At 39.1% G+C, this 23,364-nt stretch overlaps 1 protein-coding gene across 1 annotated transcript in view; it reads left to right on the top strand.

The window, feature by feature from the left end:
* pdzd2 (PDZ domain containing 2) overlaps positions 1-23,364 on the top strand; it is an 84,559-nt gene that overhangs the window by 10,658 nt on the left and 50,537 nt on the right. The window contains exon 2 of the mRNA XM_060882798.1: positions 9,743-10,626. Within this exon, the coding sequence (XP_060738781.1) occupies positions 10,118-10,626 (509 nt within the window). The 5' untranslated portion in view covers positions 9,743-10,117. The remainder of the gene's footprint in view (positions 1-9,742; positions 10,627-23,364) is intronic.

Raw genomic sequence — 23,364 nt, 5'->3', positions numbered from 1 at the left:
ATCAGTATTTACAAATGGAAAGGAACTGATGGGCCAAATCTGACGAGGAACAAATCTGGTTTTATTGATTTCATGTGAATAATGATGTGTATGTACTGTAGGTCTCCTTGTAAACATTTAAAATATTTAATCATTCACACTAGTAGGTGTACAAATCGCTTCTGGATATATAATAAATGTTGCTCATGCTAATCCAGTCATCCTTATCCAATGAGCAGTCCAGATTTAAATTATGGTGATATATTATACAATCGTCTGAGATTAAAAAACAAATAAATAAAATTACATACAAAAAAAAAAAAAAAAAAAAAAAAGTTAAATAAATAAATAAATAAATAAATAAATAAATAAATAAATAAATAAAATTAAAAATTGTAGTTTTTTTTTTTACAAGAACTGGAAACTTTTTTCTTTCTAACTGTAAAAAGAATATTTTTCTGTGTTACTTCTGTTTTAGAAATGTAATTATTTTTAATCATAAAAATGCTTACTTACAATTTAATTTCATTGAATTTCTTAAATACAAGTTTATTCAGATTTATTACTATTTATTACTATTTAAATGTGGCTCTAGTTCATACACTTTGTGAGAAAATATCATGATATGTACTGTATATTGTAGAAATAGCTTAAAGAATCATGTGATATTTTTGTCAGGTAAAAACTTGATAATTCATTTGGAAATCTCAGTTAAAAGGTTTCTGGATGCTGAAAATTACAGCTCTTTCATGCACAATTTGCTAGTGTGAACCTAGCGAAGTGTGAAGTCGTACCTTCGCAACTTTTCGTACGGATGCGGTTGCGTGAATTGTTATGAATTGAACGAAATGTCAGCAGCGTAGCGTCTTTTTTGAAATCAGCACATGCTTGTTCACACAGCGTAGTTCATTTGAAGAGCATTCAGAAGTATTTTCCCACAATCCTTCGAGAAACATAAATTAAATGTACGATAGCTGTTGAATAGTCAAGGGCTTTTTTCAGACCCTGCACCCTGCACAGGGCATCATTTACATATGAGAAGGCAGCGTAAGTGGCCTGTATTGTGTCCACTGAGGACTCAGAGCTATGAATGAGGGTTTATTTTCTCCAACACCATCTTCGCTCACCTCTGACATCTTTGTGTGTGTCTCTCTCTCTTATCCCAGCCGCCCCCCACAGTTCTCGCAAATTCAACTGGAAATGGCCCTCTGTTTGTGTTTTATCTTCATTCCCTGCTTTTCCTTTGCTTTTCTTTATGCTCACAAGATCCCCTTAGGCTTCATAACGTAAGTGACATTTTTTATTTCGCTGGAATTGAAGGTCAGTATGTCATTGCTGGTGCATATTAGCGATAAATCGACCCCCACAAACCAACTCATTGAGTCTAAAGTCCTCTTAGTCAGTTGTTCGCTCCACCGGTGTGTGTTTCTTAATCACGTTTAATCACGATACTGATAAAAAGTGCTAGAATCTTTAGCCATTTCCTATATCGAGTACAGGGACACGTAATCCTAAAATCATTATCTCACTTAAGTTGCTCCTTAATTTAGGTCTTTTATTTGGTTAAGGTTTTGGGTTGTTGAACGGAGGTGAAGTCGTGGCCTAATGGTTAGAGAGTCTGACTCCTAACCCTAAGGTTGTGGGTTCGAGTCTCGGGCCGGCAATACCACGACTGAGGTGCCCTTGAACAAGGGAACAAGGTGCCCACCGAATCCCCCCCACTGCTCCCCGGGCGCCGCAGCATAAATGGCTGCCCACTGCTCCGGGTGTGTGTTCATGGTGTGTGTGTGTGTTCACTGCTGTGTGTGTGCACTTTGGATGGGTTAAACACAGAGAACAAATTCTGAGTATGGGTCACCATACTTAGCTGTATGCCATGTCACTTTCACTTTCACTTAAGGATCAGGGTTCAAGCCCCAGCACTGCCAAGCTGACACTGTTGGGCACTTTTGCAAGGCCCTTAACACTAAATGCTCGTATTGTTGAATTATCAAGCACACTTTCATGTTTATGTGTTGAAAGAAAGATGAGGATATCATTAAAAGAGAATCGGAGGTGGGTCATCAGGTAGTTTTAGCTGACGTCCTTAACACAGTAAAAGTAGATAAGGCTCATGGGTACTGTAGTATATAGTTTACTGTCCGATTTGACACACCAAATAGATGGAAAAAACGGCTTTTCTCAGAAAAGAAACCATAGCACAATGGTTCGTACCCTACAGAATATAAAGCAATAAAAACAAGGATAAAATCTCCTGGTTAAATGTTGAGTAATAAAAAGTAGTGCTTAAAGTTTAAAAACGAATAACAAATGAGCAAAAACAATGCTTCCGAGTGGCAGAAAGAAAAACGTGGTGCAGACACGAAAGATGCTTCCTATTGAAATACATTAGATCGAAAGTCATGCTGAGTGACACGAAAGATTTGTGCCCACGAACACGAATCAATAGATTAAATTTCGTGACCATGTCACGAACTGCCGTGAGACTGGGTTGAAATGCTCCAGTGGTGCTGTATCATGGCTGCCCCAGTGCTCTGACTCCAACTTACAAGGCTGGGATATGTAAAGAAAAGAATTTCAGTGTGCTTTAATGTAAATGTGACAAAAATAAAGGCTTCTTTTTCTTCTTTCTAACAGGCCAAAGAGACGTATATTGTCCTTGGTTCGTTTCGTTATCATTACGCAGCCAATCGGAAAGCATTCAAGAAACCTCTGTTTGCTTTGTCAGAGCTGTAGTTATAAAAAAAAAAAGAAATCTATTTTAGTAAAAATCTATTTTTTTTTTATTGTGTGTTAGGAAGCAGAGAGACATTGCTCAAGACCAGGGTTGTACACCTGGTTCTTTAGTTGTGTAAATTACACAGATGTTTGCTATAGTAGACACAAAGGGATGCTTCTGAACAAAGCCCTCAGTGATTCATGAGCACTGGAACACGAAACACGTTCAATATCTGCAACAGAATATCTGACGCCTGAGATAGTTTTTTTTTTTTTCCTGTCCTACAAATCTCTCATCACGAGTGAGTGGACATTCAGGTGTGCAGTACGTGCCAGACAGCATGGCTCCAGGTAACAGTGTACGTAATGTGTCTTTATTCGTCTCGCTAATTACACATGATAAAAGCATCCCAGTGTGGTGAACGGCGAAGAAAGGCTTGTGTGTGACGTATTAAGACTCATTCGCATCATGATGTCTGGCCCCTGCTCCGATTCATCATCGGTTTGAAGTCAGAGCTATACAGTAAGGGCTATAAGACATTAAATTTGTATATATTAAAAGCCAGTAAACGTATTTTACACAGGATGGTTCATTGAAAACAATAGGTTGCTTTCGTAACCCCTGTTCTCTGAAACATCGAGTGAAGAGATCCAACTATGGAAGGGCATCCGTTCCTGACCTCTGCAGACCTGCAGAGACCTTTCCTCAGCTAACCTGGCTGAGGACGAGCACGTCCGGCGGAGGCTGATCAAATGATATGTCCTCCTGAAGACAAAAAGTGCAGTCCAAAAAACCAGGGAGCTGTGAGGTAGGAGCAGAAGTCTCGAGAAGCGAATGGTAACTGAGGAAAGGTAGCGCGTGCAGGTGCATTATGCACTCTGGTAAGGGGCGTTACCTTACCTTCCATTGGCCCGCGCTCCTGTCTGTCAAGCCAGACTTGGTGCAATTGGATGCTTCTGCAGAGGTCAGGAACAGATGCCCTTCCATAGGTGGATCTCGAACACGAGATGATGAAAGAGAACTGACTTACAGTTTAATTAAAACTGACTTAATTACTAAATAATTAAGAAGGTAATTATTACAAGTGTAGTTTCTCTTATGCAATGTCAGGGCTGCAAGAATGAATCCCAATCTTGATTCATTTTTCAATGCAATTTGATTCAAAAACCGAGCGCTACAATCGTCTCTCATATTCAGTGTTTCTTCTTCACCTTCCATTGACTGAACTCATCAGCTTTAAGGCTACAGAAAATAAGGACGAAACGTAATGTCTGAAATCGGTAATTGAAATTGATAAGACTCAAACACCCACCGGTCGTGTGAAGGACCAAGTCAGTCTTAACCCTTGTATGTTGTTCGGGTCTGTGGGACCCAAATTCATAAACATCAATAGTTTTGAAAAACTTTGCTTCCTTATAAATTTGTTGATTTTTTTTTCACTCATAACTTGATTAAATTTGATTTTCTTTTTTTCAATACATTTTATTAAAAAACAACAAAAAATGTGATGTAATAAAGTTAAAGGGCAAATATTAACCATATATGCTGTTTATATTGCTTGTAATTGGGATGAAGTAAACATCTGTAGAGTATTTTAACATCAAATTTTTAATTGTGTTGAATTAAAAACTCAAAAATGCAGCGTGTCCCCCAGACCCACGAACACTGGCTGAGTAACAAAAATACAAACACCATACAAGGGTTAAATGGTATGATTTCTTATTGTGTGCTGTATATTAAATGCCAATTTACTGACCAAGCACTGGCTAAATGTACAGTATAAAACGAAACTAGATATACGCAACCAGCACGTTTATCAAGATCGATTTTCACCCATCGGTTGCTCTAGAATATTAAATATAGAATTTTATAAATATACGTATTGTTCCTTTAAAAAATTGGTCCGAACTGGTCAGAATTGAGATCTCTAGGTAGACTGTTTTCAATGAGTTTGTTATGTATAAAGTGCATAGCTTTCTTTCTCTATAGGCAGGCTGTAAAAGCTCTATAGGCTTATTCATGATATTCATCTGCCAAGTGTTAAGTGTGTATTAAGTAGTAATCTCATTTGACTTGAATGAAGAGCTCTCATGTGGCAGTCAATTAAAAGTGATTCCTTCTGATGTGCGTAGCACGGCTTTCCAAATGAAGACATGTGGCATTTAGAAACGGCCGAAAGCGGCCGCAACGTGGCCATATGTTGCTGTGCAGAAGGAAGGGGGTGGACATCGCTCCCAGTAAGGAAACAAAGGGTGTCTCACTTTACACTGACCATGCGGTCACACTGTTCCCATTCGGATATCCAGAGCGCCGCACTGATCTGTCGTTCACCGGTCGATCGGCCTCACCCTCACAGTGCTGGGTACAGCCTAACAAGCTTTGGCTTATACAGTCAATAAATGACACTGACCCGTTCAACTAACGTACTATCCAGCAAGCACAATGTTTTGAAAAATTTCAGGTTTGTTCATTCATTCATCTTTAGTACGAGCTTTATCCTTTGCAGGGTCTCAGAGGAATTAGAGCCTGTCCCAATACATCCTGAATGGGAATATTAATATAATAGAAATAAATGATAAATCAACTTCTATAATGTTTAACGGAGAAGTAAGAATGAAAATTTATAATCCGTATCATATCATGGTATTGTCTACTACTCATGTTGCCTTAAGCTGAGGCGATTGGCCCGAGTACCACTTGCCATCCAACCTGCCCCCAGTACTTCTTTGAGAGATCAGTGCTGGGGGTTTTGCTTATTCACCATGCGCTGAATTAACATACCATGATCTGAGCAGATTGGTCTCAGTTTGTGCCAGTGCCATCTGTACCCTTAGCATTAGCAGCTAGTGCTAGGGCTTTCCTCTGACCTAACATCCCATCTGGCAGCCCGTCACTTGGGTCAACCTAATAATATGTACTCATATGGAATACTGTGGCAACAAAGCACGAAACCTGTTAAGACAACGATGTGGGTGAACGCATAGGATACATTACTGACCTGAAATAGATATACTTGATGCTCTTTCAACAAATATTGTCCATGCAAGTGTCCATTAGCTCAAAAAGTCCATTAGCTCACTCACTGACAAACTAGTAGCTCCGGTTTGTTCCCAGTCTTGTGTTTAGCTGTGTAACAGCCTAAAATGGTACTTAATGTACCTTTACTGAGCTGAGTTTAATCATGCAGACACAAAAAAAAAGTCTAACAGTTCCAGCATAGTAAAAAACTCTGCCATTTTGTACGGTATTTGTTACGCTTTTCTAACAAACTCTCTGAGAACCTCGTGTGAGGTTACTCGAGTCTACCATCTTTATTTTCCCTAAAAATGTTTACCTGTGAGGAAACAGCACATTTTGCTGATATTAGAGTCGTACACAAGCTTTGCGCCGCTCTTCAAGGCCTCGGAATAATGAAAAGGTGTTTACATGATGACAAAACACCTTCACAAACTTACAGGAGCTCACAGTTTTTGTACTTTTGTACCGGCCGTCGTATACAAATGCTCCAGAACTGCAGGAGGCGCTGTTAGAATATCATCACAGTTTTAACAAGAGGTTCATAGCTGGCATTAAGTAGCTTGTAACAATCAGTTTTGTTTTGCTCTGTTCACTCAGTTTTTCAGCATACACGATGTTCCTGATTCTGAAATGTACTTACCGTATAGAAATGTTTGTTTTGAAATGTCAATCAAGAGTAAGTTTTGCGAAGAGAAAAAAAACGCCGATGACGTATCCCTATAAGAATCCACAAAGCAGCTGGGCATAAAAATCTACTTGTCCCAGGTGCCCAGGCTACTGATTTGTCCACTCTACATATCTGGAGCACTTTCACGTTTCTTTTTGTCTCTCAGGAACAGCACACGTGTCAGACATCCTACTGCTTTACCTTCTCAGTTCTCCTAACAACAAAACTCGTTACCTGTGTAATTAGAAGACGACGTTTATCAGATCAGAACAGGGATGAAATCTAAGTTTGAAGCCAGCCCATAATGACAAGTCTGGATCATGTATTTGCCTCGGCGCTAGGGCAGAACCCCATAGGGCAGTGGTGGGGGCCGCTTCAAAGCTTCTCTGCTTATGCTCTCTGTGATTAGTGGGGATTTGGAGAGGCCTACTTTAGAAAAGTCTAAGTAAACCGTTTCTCCCGCATTTGGCTCCCAAGTTTGTTATTTGTCAGTCTGCATTTCTAACCGCTGCATTAAGATTGATTTTTTTTCAAGACATTACTTTTAGGAAAAAAAAAAAAGGACAAGTTCACAATCCTGGAAGACAAAACAGCAGAAATAGTTCAATACTGTAGCAAGTGAAAAGAACATCCACAGTTTGAATCTTTAATGGAAAAAGCAGAGTGACTCAGAAAGACCATTCTTACTGTGTGACAAACGGTCTTGGACTGACCATCTCTGGATTTGAACACCGTGGGTTTGTCTTCTTTTTTTTTTTTTTTGCAACTCTGGATTCTTACTTTCTGGAATTTGTTGAGATTATGGCATCAGTTTTTATTTTTAGCTTCCATTACGTCAGCGCTCTGGACTACATGAAAAATGGTAACAGGAAAAGTATTTATTCTGAAATTTTATTCTTGTGGACAAGGGAAAGCTGTGTCAGAGTTTTTCTCCAGTCTAGGGGATGAAAGTTAACGGCCCTAGCAGAGGTTCCTGATGCATGTTTTATGAATTTGATCTGCGTACTTTAAAGTGTTCAGGTTTCTAGGGTTTAAAGCCGTAGAGCTTTAATTTAGTGCGCTGCAGGTAGAACGTGAACAAGCCGTTCTTCCGTTACATCGTCAGGTGGTTGTTGAGAAAAATCTTTGTCATGTTGGATTCATTAATTAATGTGTGATGCTCAGGGAAATCACCGTCTTTTCGGTCATATTTCAGCAAAAAAAAAAGTCAGCCTGCTACTTGGAGGAAGTCAGGAGGGGGTCACTTACTGCTTCTGAATGAACGTTGGAGTTTCTGTGCAGCCGTCGGCTGTTTGTAAACAAATATAATGTCAGAGACCAGAAGAAACAGTAAATCAGCCTCTGAACTCGCCACCCAGATCCAATCCAGCCTTGTATATCGTTCTTTTTTAGTTTGTAAAACATTGTCAGTGCTAATGAATGGCATGTTTAAACTCGATTAAACATGACTCAGGGTTTCTGGATCCGGATGTTGCTGCACAAGACATTTAAACAGAAATGGAAATTTGTGTGTGTGTGTGTGTGTGTGTAATACTGTAATAATACAGTAATACTGTATGTGACAGTTTTAATGGTGTGGGGACATATGTTAGATCCCCACAAAGAAAACCAAATAGATTTTTAAAGTTTAAAGTTTTTTAAAACCAAAGCCAAAGGATTTTGTTATTTGAGGTCTGGATTGCATTTAGGTGTGTAAGCTGAAGGTCCTCCCAGGGATAGTAAAACTAGGCTGTAGGAATGGACGCAAGTGTAGTAGAAACAATTTTACTGGTACTTCCAATTCAGCAAACACGTTTAAGAGGAAGAGACAGAGTGTATGCCGGAGCGGCCATGTTTATAGGCCACAGAAACTGGAGACTGCTGACGGCGTTATGTGTGTGTGTGTGTGTTGAGTTACTACTATTATTATTATTATTATTATTATTATTATTATTATTATTTTCATCATTATTATCATTATTATTATTATTATTATTATTATTATTATTATTATTATTATTATTATTATTGCTGTATTTTGTAACATTTGAGTTCTTTTTTGGTCACTATTATATCTGAGTAAATGGATACTGACTGAAATTTTAAGGAATTGATTATTAGATTCACACTGTGATGACATGAATTTAAGTCAAACACTTTAGTGCTGTATATGTAAGCAGTATCGTGTTCAGTATCTTTTATTGTAAACAATGGCCAGTAATGTACCATATGTTATACTATATAATATAATGGCCAGTAATGTACCATATGTTATACTATATAATATAATGGCCAGTAATGTACCAGAGGTATACTATATAATATAATGGCCAGTAATGTACCAGAGTTATACTATATAATATAATGGCCAGTGATGTACCAGAGTTATACTATATAATATAATGGCCAGTGATGTACCAGAGGTATACTATATAATATAATGGCCAGTGATGTACCAGAGGTATACTATATAATATAATGGCCAGTGATGTACCAGAGTTATACTATATAATATAATGGCCAGTGATGTACCAGAGTTATACTATATAATATAATGGCCAGTAATGTACTGTACCAGAGTTATACTATATAATATAATGGCCAGTGATGTACCAGAGTTATACTATATAATATAATGGCCAGGTAATGTACCAGAGGTATACTATATAATATAATGGCCAGTGATGTACCAGAGGTATACTATATAATATAATGGCCAGTAATGTACCAGAGATATACTATATAATATAATGGCCAGTAATGTACTGTACCAGAGATATACTATATAATATAATGGCCAGTGATGTACCAGAGGTATACTATATAATATAATGGCCAGTAATGTACTGTACCAGAGATATACTATATAATATAATGGCCAGTGATGTACCAGAGGTATACTATATAATATAATGGCCAGTGATGTACCAGAGGTATACTATATAATATAATGGCCAGTGATGTACCAGAGGTATACTATATCCTGTAAGGAAACTCTTATTTAGACTAAAGCTCTGTTTACAGGCATGTAAAAGTGTTTGATTATTAGCAAAGTGCATCTGTGTGCTGTGTGGATGTGGCTTTCTAGGGCACAAATGCATGTTATTTTGAGAACAAACCCATAGTAGCAATTTGATTGTGGTCAGAGTCCAGAGCGTGTAGTTAAAAAATGTCAGAAATGTGGTTTGCAGATCTGTCCCAAAAAAAAAGAGCTTCATTAGCATCAGTGCAACATCTGGATAGTGGTTTGGCAATTGAGTCAGATTAGTATCTTATACAGCTGAGTATTACAGTGTATACAAGGATGGTATACGCATGTCTGAGATATATGCGTGTCTTTTTATCCGTACTAATACCAGTCCTGCTTTTCTGTTCTGTAGGTGAATATCTGTGGTGCCTGAAAGTCAGGATCTAAGCTCTACAGTCAGGAACTCCTGCTTTTACTGGACTGGAAATTGGATTTGGAAGGACCCAAGGAAGCCTGTTAATGTCACACATTCTCTAGTTACCCCTCATAGTCTAAAAGCCTTTTTAGACCCTCCCCGTCTTCATTTTTATCGATGACATCATGGTCCTTCGTAGGCCAAATGTAACATTAAGGGATGTCGGTGCTGAAGTCTGAGGGGCATCTGTGTCAAATGGAGGCAAACACCATTTTGTTTATTTGAACCCACCCATCTGTTAATAATCCCAGAATTGAAAAAAATTAAACCCACCATGCAGGGAAGGCCCAGGCAGGCCCAGCAGCAGCTAGGATGCCCATCACCCAGGAAAACGCGCTGAGTCATCTGTCTCTGCTGGAGAGCTGGCTGAGGGTGAACCAGAGGGAGCAGGAACAGGAGGATGAGCATGGGAAGAATACAGGCAGAGCTACACCATGTCAGGCTGCAGTCCGCAAGTTGGTAGAGTACATCCAGCTGAACTTTACAGACTGCGAGGGTCGCACATGCAATGGCAGCACGATTAAGGACGACGCGGACGTAGAGGTGCGGGCCATCTGTTTAAGCAAGGCTGAAGGAGATGGCACTGAGTTTGGGCTCAGCTTCGGGAACATTCCCATCTTCGGCGATCCTGAAGGGAAGAAGAAGGTGCGGCGCAGGCGGCGCAAGAGTGATAAGGGACCTGTGTTGGATGTTGGGTGCATTTGGGTGACAGAGGTAAAGAAGAAGAGTCCCGCAGCACAATGCGGTGACATCAAGTTGCGGGACGAGCTGCTGTCCCTCAACGGCCAGCTGATGGTCGGAGTGGACGTCACCGGAGCCAGGTACTGTAGGATATCTGATAACTGATTTATACTGTTAGTTACTCTAGAAAATTTGCTTTCACACATTAGCCGTAAGCTACAAGAGGGATGAGTTGCAATGACATTGTCATGAGAAAGGATGTTATTAGGCACAATTAAAACCAGAGTGCTCAAAACTATCACACGAATAATGTACATAATAATGTATTTTAGCGATATATTAAATATAACTATTCTTCGGCTACACAATTTTGTGTCTTTATGGAAAGTTTTGGTTGCTAATCAACACAACAACACAAGATTAGAATATACTATGGAAATTTATACAGAATTCAATTATTGTTATTCAATGCGTGCGTGTGTGTGTGTGTGTGTATTGAGGATTGTATGGCTTCGAGTACCGCTCAGACGGCTATCTGTTTTATAACTGGAACACACAGATCATTTATCTTTTTTATTTTATTTTACTTGGTATACATACAGTAGGTGACCCTGTTCCCTTTATGCCCTTACTAAAGACACTAAATAAAAGTTTCCTGTGGTAAATTCCACTAGTGTGTTCTTTACACGTCCTAAATTTGGTCCATTCAGTAGGAATGGGGTTAGTATCATGCTATAGTTTAGTTTCTGTTTTCTAGCCAGTGGCATTTTTGGAAGGGTTTTTACATTGGATGGTGCCAGCGTCTAGGAAAAGAAGACATTTTGATGAACTGCCACATTAAATGCGGTTTCTGTTGGTCGTCCAGATAAAAATATGTAGGCGTAAGTAAAGGTTTGGGAGCCGTTTAGAAGGATCTGGATTTTAGTTTTTGACAGTTTTTTAGAATGGCTTCGAATCCTGAATGCCGTAATAAGGAATGCAGACAGCCGTGGGAACAACACACATCCATACCTTTATTGAGGTACTATATTCATTCATTCATCTTCTACCGCTTATCCGAACTACCTCGGGTCACGGGGAGCCTGTGCCTATCTCAGGCGTCATCGGGCATCAAGGCAGGATACACCCTGGACGGAGTGCCAACCCATCACAGGGCACATACACACACACTCTCATTCACTCACGCAATCACACACTACGGACAATTTTCCAGAGATGCCAATCAACCTAGCATGCATGTCTTTGGACTGGGGGAGGAAACCGGAGTACCCGGAGGAAACCCCCGAGGCACGGGGAGAACATGCAAACTCCACACACACAAGGCCGAGGCGGGAATCGAACCCTCAACCCTAGAGGTGTGAGGCGAACGTGCTAACCACTAAGCCACCGTGCCCCCGGAGGTACTATATTATCCAGTGGAAATGCATTCACTATTTATCTACAGTGGAATTAAAATCTTTGGATATTTTGATGCCCCTTTACCCCTACAGATGAAATAGAGGTGTTTACATTGCATATTTTTCTACAGGACATTTCTACAGTTTTGTACAGAGTATAGCACCGAGTGTTCCTTTACTGACGAAGACACGTGTACGTGACGTCCATGTAAGAGCGGTTTAAACTCTTTAAGTGTTCATCCTGTGTTGCTGATTTGACTCTTATCGTCAAAAGTTATATTTATCCTCAAATCTTAACCTTCTTGCAGAAGCGACTGGGTTTTTGTCAGTGAAATATTTGGATATAATATAAAATATAGTATAGTATATATAGTAGATATATAAAAATCTACTATACTTTATAATTTGCCTTTTCATTGATCTTCACTTACATTTACATCTACAGCATTTGGCAGACGCTCTTATCCAGAGCGACGTACATAAGTGCTTAAATCTCTAACATTGGAGATCATATCATACTTAAAATACCATGAGTTTAAAACATTGTTTAAAGCTACAATGAAAAAGTTTCAAAGGTGTTTTTTTTTTTTTTTTATTATATAAATGCAAAAGATAAGGAAAGAAGTGCTAGTTGAAGTGTTTCCTGAATAAGTAGGTCTTCAACCACCATTTGAAAACAGCCAGCGACTCAGCTGTCCGGACCTCTAGGGGAAGTTCGTTCCACCACCTTATTGCCAGAACAGAGAAGAGTCTCGTATTATATTTGCCTCTTACCCTGAGTGATGGTGGAACCAGTCGAGCAGTGCACATACTGTTAAAGGGTTTGGTTCTGAGCTTTCTAGTAATTACTGATGTGAAACACCTTGTTGCTGAGCTTAACCAATGAACACCTGAGGGATCTACATTTAGTACGTTTATTACTTTTCTACAAGTATATGACTTTCCTGAGAAATGTATTCGGAACCCTTTCTTCTGAGCTGTGTGAATAACTGTGTGAGCTCAACAATATTCCCCTGAAATCCCTTTTTATTGGTTCCGAATGTATTCCTCCAGGCGTCCACTTTTTATATATATATATATATATATATATATATATATATATATATATATATATATATATATATATATATACACACTCACTGGCCACTTTATTAGGTACACCTTACTAGTACCGGTGTGGTCTTCTGCTGCTGTTGCCCATCCGCCTCAAGGTTCGACGTGTTGTGCGTTCAGAGATGCTCTTCTGAATACCTCGGTTGTAACGAGTGGTTATTTGAGTTACTGTTGCCTTTCTATCAGCTCGAACTAGTCTGGCCATTCTCCTCTGACCTCTGGCATTAACAAGGCATTTGCGCCCACAGAACTGATGCTCACTGGATATTTTCTCTTTTTCGGACCATTCTCTGTAAACCCTAGAGATGGTTGTGTGTGAAAATCCCAGTAGATCAGCAGTTTCTGAAATACTCAGACCAGCCCGTCTGGCACCAACAACCATGCCACGTTCAAAATCACTTAAATCACCTTTCTTCCCCATTCTGACGCTCGGTTTGAACTGCAGCAGATCGTCTTGACCATGTCTACATGCCTAAATGCATTGAGTTGCTGCCATGTGATTGGCTGATTAGAAATTTGCGTTAACGAGCAGTTGGATTAGTGTACCTAATAAAGTGGCCGGTGAGTATATATATATATATATATATATATATATATATATATATATATATACGTATATATATATATGTGTGTATTTTTAAGAACTTTTTTCTTAATAAGTCTACCTTTAACATACAAGACTTACAAATCAGTTGACGTTTCATGAGCCATTCGTGTAGATGTGTCCATAAATTCCAATAGGTATTTTTTAAATTTTTTTCCCACAACTGTATGGATTTAGAAAAGAGCCACTGATTGGACTGTCCCATCTTTCATTCCTACTCGGGCTGAGATACCCGCTGTGGCTGAATTTAAGTACTGTGGGAACTGGCACAGATTTTTATCTGGCAACCACAGAGCTGTGTCCATTTATTGCAGGCCTAATTGCCTCCTTCGTCAAACCGGACCCATATCAATCATAAAACGGTTAGTAGTAGACAGCAGTGGGCAACGGATTTTAGGAGTATTCCACTTAGGAAACAGTTTTAAACTGACTGCATTACAGTGCGGACATCATACACAGCACGGCCTTTACACGGAAATGCTTCGGAGGCTTTTAAACAAACGCACACTAATGAAAAAATTCAACATGCATCAAAAAAATCTAAACATCACACAGCCAGCAAGATGGTAGATTCGCAATGATGTCTAGAACGTATCAAATCTCACATAGATGTTCGACCTGATGGAAATCTGGTGGATGTAACGGCCATGTTCATGATTTTCATTCTCAGTAAACCATTCAGTGTGTCAAGCTTTGTGATCTGTGGATGGGGTGAAGTCGTTCTCTACTATCATCTGATCCACTGGCTGTTTTGTCTAAAACAATCTGGAAAGTTAGAGCTCTCTTGTGGACCAGGAGGCGCAGTGCGGTACTGCGAGGTTCTATGTGCCTGAGCTAACAGAGGCATTTCATCCAGCTTCAAAGCGTCCTAAAGTAGTGTGGCGACGACAGCAGTGTTGACGACGGTGTCCTTGGGAATCCCGACTATCCTAATGTTATTCTGTCGCGACCGAGGCTCAAGGTCCTCACTTTTTTCCAATAAGACAAACTTAGCGGTTAAGTGTGCGAGATTGGTCTTAAGCTCAACTGTCATCAGTACAGACTGAGAGTGATTCCTGTGTTTTCACTGGTTGTAGGTCAGCTCTAATTGTGGACTAGTTGTTTGGTTTAGGGATTCACGCTTAGCAAATCTTGCTTTAGGGACTTAGGGACATCAGTAACTTGTGTGACTTCGCTCAGAGAGGTAGAGCCGTGGGGTGTAGACGAAGCCCCCGACTCCAGGGTCGCTACCTGCTGGGTCGTTGTACAACGTGTCTTGGGTTTTTTATCAGCCATAACTCTGAAACAGAGACTACCTGTCGGAGGTGGTGCGAGTTTGGGCTGCACTGGAACTACGTCACGATTCCCAAGAATATGAACTCAGCTCGCACTTAAAGTAACCTGCGTGTTGTGTGTTTTAGCCGTATTTACATGATGACATTGTTAGTTCCAAAACCCAAAATTCCCATGAGCAACAGGTGAACATTGTAGAAAACAGAAGAAGTAAGATGCTTTACTGTGCATAATAATACCAAAATAATAAAACAACAAAACATATCAGGAGTCACGTTGTGTTCTCCGTTTGTGAGGACGTAAGATGAGCACTAATGCACCAAGGTCTAAAAGAATCAGGTGAGTCTGAAACTAGACCAGTGCTGCATGAGGCACTGAAGCAATCACACTGGGATTCAGACCACATCAAACGTTGTAATGAAAATTGTGCTAATTTAAACAAGAATGCACGATGGAAACATTTTCACTCATGATCTCAGACCTTTGGATTCTGTTGTATATGATACGATGTCCTCCTCCTCTTGGACAGGGCACACAAACTGTGTTAAAAAAAAAAAAAAGAAGCTTCAGAACAAGATGTTTTCCTCAGCAGTGTTTCAGAATAGAGAAGAAAAAAACGACGCTGCAGCCGGCAAATATATCTCAGACAGAGACACAACACAGCAGCTGTGTTTGGAAACAGACCAAAGGAACAAGGAGCACTGAAAACATCACGATTGTGTCCTGCACAGTACCAACACGTCTGTTTCTTGTATATATACGAACGCGATTTTTTATTTTTTTACCTGTGAGATTGTCATTTCTAAGAGTCGATAGCGACGATTTGTAGAGATTATATTAAAGATTGAAGGAGAAGAGAACAGAAAACTAGCCACACGTTCTCAATGGTATGGCTATGGAAAGGATAATAGTGCTGGGATCTTTAAGCTTGAGAACTCTGGAAACACCGTAAAGGTGGATTTTATTAACAATAACTCGAAAATAGTTTCAGGCATCGGATACCTTTGCATACATGTGCTGCGGGGAAGTCGTGGCCTAATGGTTAGAGAGTTTGACTCCTAAGCTTGTAGGTTCGAGTCTCGGGCCAGCAAGTATGGGTCACCATACTTAGCTGTATGTCACGTCACATCAATGTTATTGTAGTGAGGATGAAGCTATAGACCGCTAATTGTTAACTCATCATCCAAAAGACAGACAGTCAGAGAAGCAGAATAAACAGCATAAAGACTCAGGTACTTTTTATTTTCCTATCACGTTACATTCATCCGCTTTGGTTTGGTGTTATCGTGAACACGGTCTGAGACACTTTGACGTACGAACGTGTTGTGCTCCCTACATTCGTGTTTACAGATCATAAAATGAGAAAGAAACAAAAGACAGCTTTACTGTTCAGCTTTCCAGGTGGTAATGTTCACACTGGAGCTGGTGTAGTTACTGTATATCAGCGTTTATCTCATGGTTACAATCAGATTAGAAGATTATAGAGGACTACAATTGGACCAAATTTTTCTGATGAAAGAGAATTTCTTTTTCAATAGAGGAGTGTGTGATGTGTGTTTTTGTGTGTGATGTGTGTTTTTGTGTGTGATGTGTGTTTTTGTGTGTGATGTGTGTTTTTGTGTGTGTTTGTGTGTGCATGTGTGATGTGTGTTTGTGTGATGTGTGATGTGTGTTTGTGTGATGTGTTTGTGTGATGTGTGTTTGTGTGATGTGTTTGTGTGATGTGTGTTTGTGTGTGCATGTGTGATGTGTGTTTGTGTGATGTGTTTGTGTGATGTGTGTTTGTGTGATGTGTGTTTGTGTGTGCATGTGTGATGTGTGTTTGTGTGATGTGTTTGTGTGATGTGTGTTTGTGTGATGTGTGTTTGTGTGATGTGTTTGTGTGATGTGTGTTTGTGTGTGCATGTGTGATGTGTTTGTGTGATGTGTGTTTGTGTGATGTGTGTTTGTGTGTGCATGTGTGATGTGTGTTTGTGTGATGTGTTTGTGTGATGTGTGTTTGTGTGATGTGTGTTTGTGTGATGTGTTTGTGTGATGTGTGTTTGTGTGTGCATGTGTGATGTGTGTTTGTGTGATGTGTTTGTGTGATGTGTGTTTGTGTGTGCATGTGTGATGTGTGTTTGTGTGATGTGTTTGTGTGATGTGTGTTTGTGTGATGTGTTTGTGTGATGTGTGTTTGTGTGTGCATGTGTGATGTGTGTTTGTGTGATGTGTTTGTGTGATGTGTGTTTGTGTGATGTGTTTGTGTGATGTGTTTGTGTGATGTGTGTTTGTGTGATGTGTTTGTGTGATGTGTGTTTGTGCGTGCATGTGTGATGTGTGTTTGTGTGATGTGTTTGTGTGATGTGTGTTTGTGTGATGTGTGTTTGTGTGTGCATGTGTGATGTGTTTGTGTGATGTGTTTGTGTGATGTGTGTTTGTGTGATGTGTTTGTGTGATGTGTTTGTGTGATGTGTTTGTGTGATGTGTGTTTGTGCGTGCATGTGTGATGTGTGTTTGTGTGATGTGTTTGTGTGATGTGTGTTTGTGCGTGCATGTGTGATGTGTGTTTGTGTGATGTGTTTGTGTGATGTGTGTTTGTGTGATGTGTGTTTGTGTGTGCATGTGTGATGTGTTTGTGTGATGTGTTTGTGTGATGTGTGTTTGTGTGATGTGTTTGTGTGATGTGTTTGTGTGATGTGTGTTTGTGTGTTTGTGTGTGATGTGTGTTTGTGTGTGATGTGTTTGTGTGATGTGTTTGTGTGATGTGTGTTTTTGTGTGTGATGTGTGTTTGTGTGTGCATGTGTGATGTGTGTTTGTGTGATGTGTGTTTTTGTATGTGATGTGTGTTTGTGGGTGCATGTGTGATGTGTTTGTGTGATGTGTTTGTATGATGTGTGGTTTTGTGTGTGATGTGTTTGTGTGATGTGTGGTTTTGTGTGTGATGTGTGTTTGTGTGTGATGTCTTTGTGTGATGTGTTTGTGTGATGTGTTTGTATGATGTGTGGTTTTGTGTGTGATGTGTTTGTGTGATGTGTTTGTATGATGTGTGGTTTTGTGTGTGATGTGTTTGTGTGATGTGTTTGTGTGATGTGTGGTTTTGTGTGTGATGTGTTTGTGTGATGTGTTTGTGTGATGTGTTTGTATGATGTGTGGTTTTGTGTGTGATGTGTGTTTGTGTGTGTGAAGTGTGATGTGTTTGTGTGTGTGTGTGTGATGTGTGTGTGATGTGTGTGTGTGACGTGTGAGATGTGTGTTTTTTTTTTCCGCCTTTTGGGGTCATGAAAGGTCACAGGCCTTCTTCTAATAAAGGCTTATTACACGAGAGTAATAAGCGGAATACGTAGGAGTTAATAAAGGTAACGTCCAAGTTAACAGTTTTAATAGTTAATCAAAAGTAGAACCTGTGTGTGAGTCATTTTGGTAGAAGAACAATAATAAATCGTTAAAAACACCAGCGAGATTTCTTTTTTTTTTTTTTTATTAAGTTCCTCTCGTGTTAATGATTTCAGCCCAGAAACGTAGCCCTACAAAAAGCTCTAGTTAAACGTGTGTTAAACGTGTCTTCATGCAGTTTTCTAAGTTCTGGCTTTTTTTTTTACTCTCATTTTTACAGCCTGGCTCAGCAGCTGTATGTAGAGAGCATGGAAAATAGCTCAGCTTGTGCAAAGTGTTCTCCACATGCTCGACGAGAACGCGAGCTTTATGAGGACAGCAAGTGATACACCAAAGAGAAACTCGTGCTCGAAAACCATGATGTATTATTTTCCAAATATCGGAAAACCGGCTTCAGAGAAATCGTCAAGGAAATGTGAATAGTTTTAATCCTAATAAATGCCAAAACCACAATCGATAGCATCCAAGCAGGTTTCAAGTGGCCTTGTACTCATTTAAGAGCGGTTGAAAAGATTTTCCAGAGACTTTGGGTATAGCTTAAAATGAACCACAGCAACCTGGCAGGGAGCATTTCATTAAGAAGGTGAACTTAGCCAGCCACACATTTTCTGTCAGATGTTCAGAAAGACATACATGCTGAGGGCCACAATACAGAGTCTACAATACAATTCAGATGCTTTCATTTCCACTCATTTGTGAACGTTTTATATATAAATATCTGATGTAAGCCGTCTATATCATGCTAACCGCAACATATATTCTACCAACAATACTACAAACAATGCAGGAAATTCCATCCTTCTTTACGTAGTGCTTTAGATTTACAAGAAGGAATTACAGTCATGATAGCACTTATATACTTTCTAAGGGAAAAGGAAGATGACACTTTTTAAAAGAAGGGAAAAATAAGATATTTCTCCAAAATTATACTGTGATGATCTCAGCCGGAGTTTATTCAACAGATCTGGACTTTATTATAACAGTATTATATGTAGAACTGTACATTTCTTTTAAGTATGATTAAAACACAATTTTATATATATATATATATATATATATATATATATATATATATATATATATATATATATATATATATATATTGGATTTGGGAGGTAGTAAGTTGCAGCTATATATATAACAGTATTATATGTAGAACTGTAAAAAAAATTTTAAGTATGATTAAAACACAATTTATATATATATATATATATATATATATATATATATATATATATATATATATATATATATATATATATATATACCTAGTGGTCCTATATATACCTAGTGGTCCTACACTCTCATTGTTGCATCCTGGGTTCGATTCCTGTGCACGAAGCTAACCCAGACACCGAAGAGCTCACTGTCAGTTCCAGTATCAAGCCCAAACATATTGGGAGGGTCGAACGAATCAGACAAGTAAAAATCAGACGGATCGTCAGCCACATCGACTCTGAGATAATGTGGAGTGCAGCAGATCCTTATGGTTTTATCTACCTCCTTTTGGTTTTATTTTTTATCCCTAATTGCATTCCTTTTATGTTTGAATACCAGACAGATGCAAAAAGCATTTCACTGCATGTCGTACTCTGTACTCGGATCTTAAAATTGCTGTTGGGAAAAGGCGCCCTTTCAATATGAGAGACCTGGAGCAGTTTGCAAAGGAAGAGTGGTCCAAAATTCTGGGTGAGAGGTGTCAGAAGCCTATTGATGGTTATAGGAAGCGACTGATTTCAGTTATATTTTCCAAAGGGTGTACAACCAAATATTAAGTTAAGGGTGCCAATAATTTTGTCTGGCCCATTTTTGAAGTTTTGTGTAAAATGATGTCGAATTTGCTTTTTCCTCTGTTTTTTTTTGTGTTGTTTCAATACACACAAATGAAATAAACATGTGTATAGCAACACGTGTAATTGCAATACTTTCCTGTGAGAAATATTTCATCTTCTGGAAAGATTTCACGTGTGCCAACACTTTTGGCCACGACTGTATGTGTATGTGACAAATTAAATTTGATTTGATTTGAGATGAGACATGGTAAGATTCAGAGTAAGTCCTATAGTTACAATGTCAAGCTATGTAATAAGTTACGATTCACACGTAGTTACGTTTTATTTTCAGTAAAACTCTGACAGGAAATCTGCTCCTTCTTACAGACCAGGCTATTGATTTATCCACCGCTGAATTAAAGCAACCTACCAAAGGTATAAGTTGAATTTGCGAAAAACATTTCATTGGTCTTTATTGATGTTTTCTCTGCCAGATTGTAACCGTTTACAAACTGACCTTTATTCTGTTAATAAAGCCTTCAGGAACATCTCAGTGTGGACCTCGGGCTGCTGTTGAAGCTGAAGATGGAGATGTTGTGCATGTGGAAAGAAAGTAGGAATCGATCAAAGACCTTTGCGATAGACATTAAGTCAAATGCTTTGTAGCGTAGTAATAAATATATTTCATACCAAGAAAGATTCCATGAAAGATTTTTGGCCTGTAGTGTATCGTTCCACATATCCCATGACTCCATAGTGAGTTAATTGCAGGAGATCATCTGTTAATTTTTTTCAGTCTTCTTTTCTCAAAAACCACAATACGAGCGTATTATGAAGTGTATTATACTCATGGCCAAGCGCCTCCTCTGCTAGCATGCTGCGGCTGAGAAAACCTCTTTTTCCCCTCACACTCTGTTTAACATTAAAGCTCCTCTGTGAGTGAGGACTATTTGTTTTGAAGGCTCATACTGATGAGCCAGACTGCAGTGGGTAATATCTATCGGACGCTTGACGAACGAGAGTGAAGGTTGACATCATTTCCCTGGCGTTAGCGGTGTTTGATGATCTGCACATTTCCCGCCGCCTTATGGAGTAAATCTTCAGGTGTTAACAGACTGAGGTGATTCTTCATGACAGACTCGAACACTTACACAGGTCTCAGGGAAGAGTTCTGGTTAAAAGTGCAGACATTCTGAAAGGATTCTGGAAAAAACGTGGATACTCTGCGTCCTGAGAAGAAAAAAAAACCCCAAGAAGCCTTTAACTGTTTTTTTCTCGATCGATTCTCTCTCACACACTAAGCCGTATCTCATTTCACGCTCCTTCTTTTCATGACACAGCTCACGGCTTTTAAAATGCGCACAGAGCTCATGAGCGATAAAAAAATGACCCTGATGCTTACTATTAAACCCTAGAAAACACAGAGACAAACAATATGAGACGTGAGACGTGTTTCGGTTTAAAGGAAATTGATCCTCGTTTTGTAGCACAGAAACATTTATACATTCTTTTGTATTTACAACACAACTGTATTCGTACAGCATTTCCAGATAGAAATATTTCAGATCTAGAAATGGTGGATTAGTGGTTAAGGTGTTGGACCACCGATTGGAAGGTTGTGAGTTCGAATCCTAGGTCTGCAAAGTGTCCACTGCTGGTCCTTTGTACAAGGCCCTAAATTCTCAATTGTATAAAATTAAGTTGTAAGTTGCTCTGTATAAGGTTGACTGCCAAAACGCAGTCTTAATCAAAACATATAAACATTTATAACATAAAGCATGTCTAAATTTTTATCTTTAGTTTTAAATATTCTGAAAATATTCCAACAAACGAGGATTTTCAGGCAGGAAACGAACAAAAGTGAGATATTCTGTGACAGTAATACATATAATACACAACATTGCGATAGTGTTTTGGAAACAGTAAGATGTTTATGTATAACTGTCGTTCCAGCAACATAACAGTACAATTCAGTAAGAGAGCTGAACTTTCTTTGACTAAACTAATTTAGTCAAATAATCCGATCAGGTAAAAAAAAGGGATTCATTAGGAAGTTGGTTATAATTTCCTCTTATTGGATAAAATTGGGGGGCACGGTGGCTTAGTAGTTAGCACGTTTGCCTCACACCTCCAGGGTCGGGGTTCGATTCCCACCTCCACCTTGTGTGTGTGGAGTTTGCATGTTCTCCCCGTGCCTCGGGGGTTTCCTCCGGGTACTCCGGTTTCCTCCCCCTGTCCAAAGACATGCATGGTAGGTTGATTGGCATCTCTGGAAAAATTGTCCGTAGTGTGTGATTGCGTGAGTGAATGAGTGTGTGTGCCCTGCAATGGGTTGGCACTCCGTCCAGGGTGTATCCTGCCTTGATGCCCGATGACGCCTGAGATAGGCACAGGCTCCCCGTGACCCGAGGTAGTTCGGATAAGCGGTAGAAGATGAATGAATGAATGGATAAAATTGATATAAAAAGGTCTAAAACAGTGAGAATCGAGCACCTTGTTGTAGTGTAGTTTCCATAGCTACATAAACTAGTATATTTGAGTATATATCAGTATATAATGGGGGATGTGGTAGCTTAGTGGTTAAGGTGTTGGGCTACCAATCGGAAGGTTGTGAGTTTGATTCCTACATCCACCAAGCTGCCACTGCTGGGCCCCTGAGCAAGGCCCTTAACCCTCAATTGCTCAGTTGTATAAAAATGAGATAAAAAATGTTAAGTCGTTCGGGATAAATGCTAAATGCTGTAAATGTAATGTAAATATAACTTGTTTATTCATTTTTATATCTGACCACCTAGAGTTGTGCCAATACTGAAGATAAAATGAAAATATATCCAAACCCCACCCCCCACGGTGTATTCTAAACATTTAGTCTCAAACAGGTTGTGAGTTATAATAAATTAAATAAATATAATCTCAGTGCCATTGGGCAGCAGTGGCGTTACATTTGTTATTTTCACACGAGCAAACTTCAGGCTTTACTTTTAGTTTTATGCTTTAAAATCCTCCGCAAGACAGAACGAGGCTCGTTTTTCTTAGACTTTTAAGACAAACTAATCCCAAAATCCCAGTATTAAAATCCCTGTAGTGTCTTTAGCTGCTAAACAGCATGCACCATATTATTAATAAGGTGTTCACATTTTTGTTACTCAGCCAGTGTTCGTGGGTCTGGTCGACCCGCTGCATTTTTGGGTTTTTAATTCAACACAATTAAATATTTGATGTTAAAATACTCTACAGATGTTTACTTCATCCCAATTACAAGCAATATAAACAGCATATATGGTTAATATTTGCCCTTTACATTTATTGCATCACATTTTTTAATTAAAGTGCTATTCGTTTTT

This window comes from Tachysurus vachellii, chromosome 12 (assembly GCF_030014155.1).
Source record: "Tachysurus vachellii isolate PV-2020 chromosome 12, HZAU_Pvac_v1, whole genome shotgun sequence".
NCBI lineage: Eukaryota > Metazoa > Chordata > Actinopteri > Siluriformes > Bagridae > Tachysurus > Tachysurus vachellii.
This window is presented reverse-complemented; position numbering and strand designations above follow the sequence as displayed.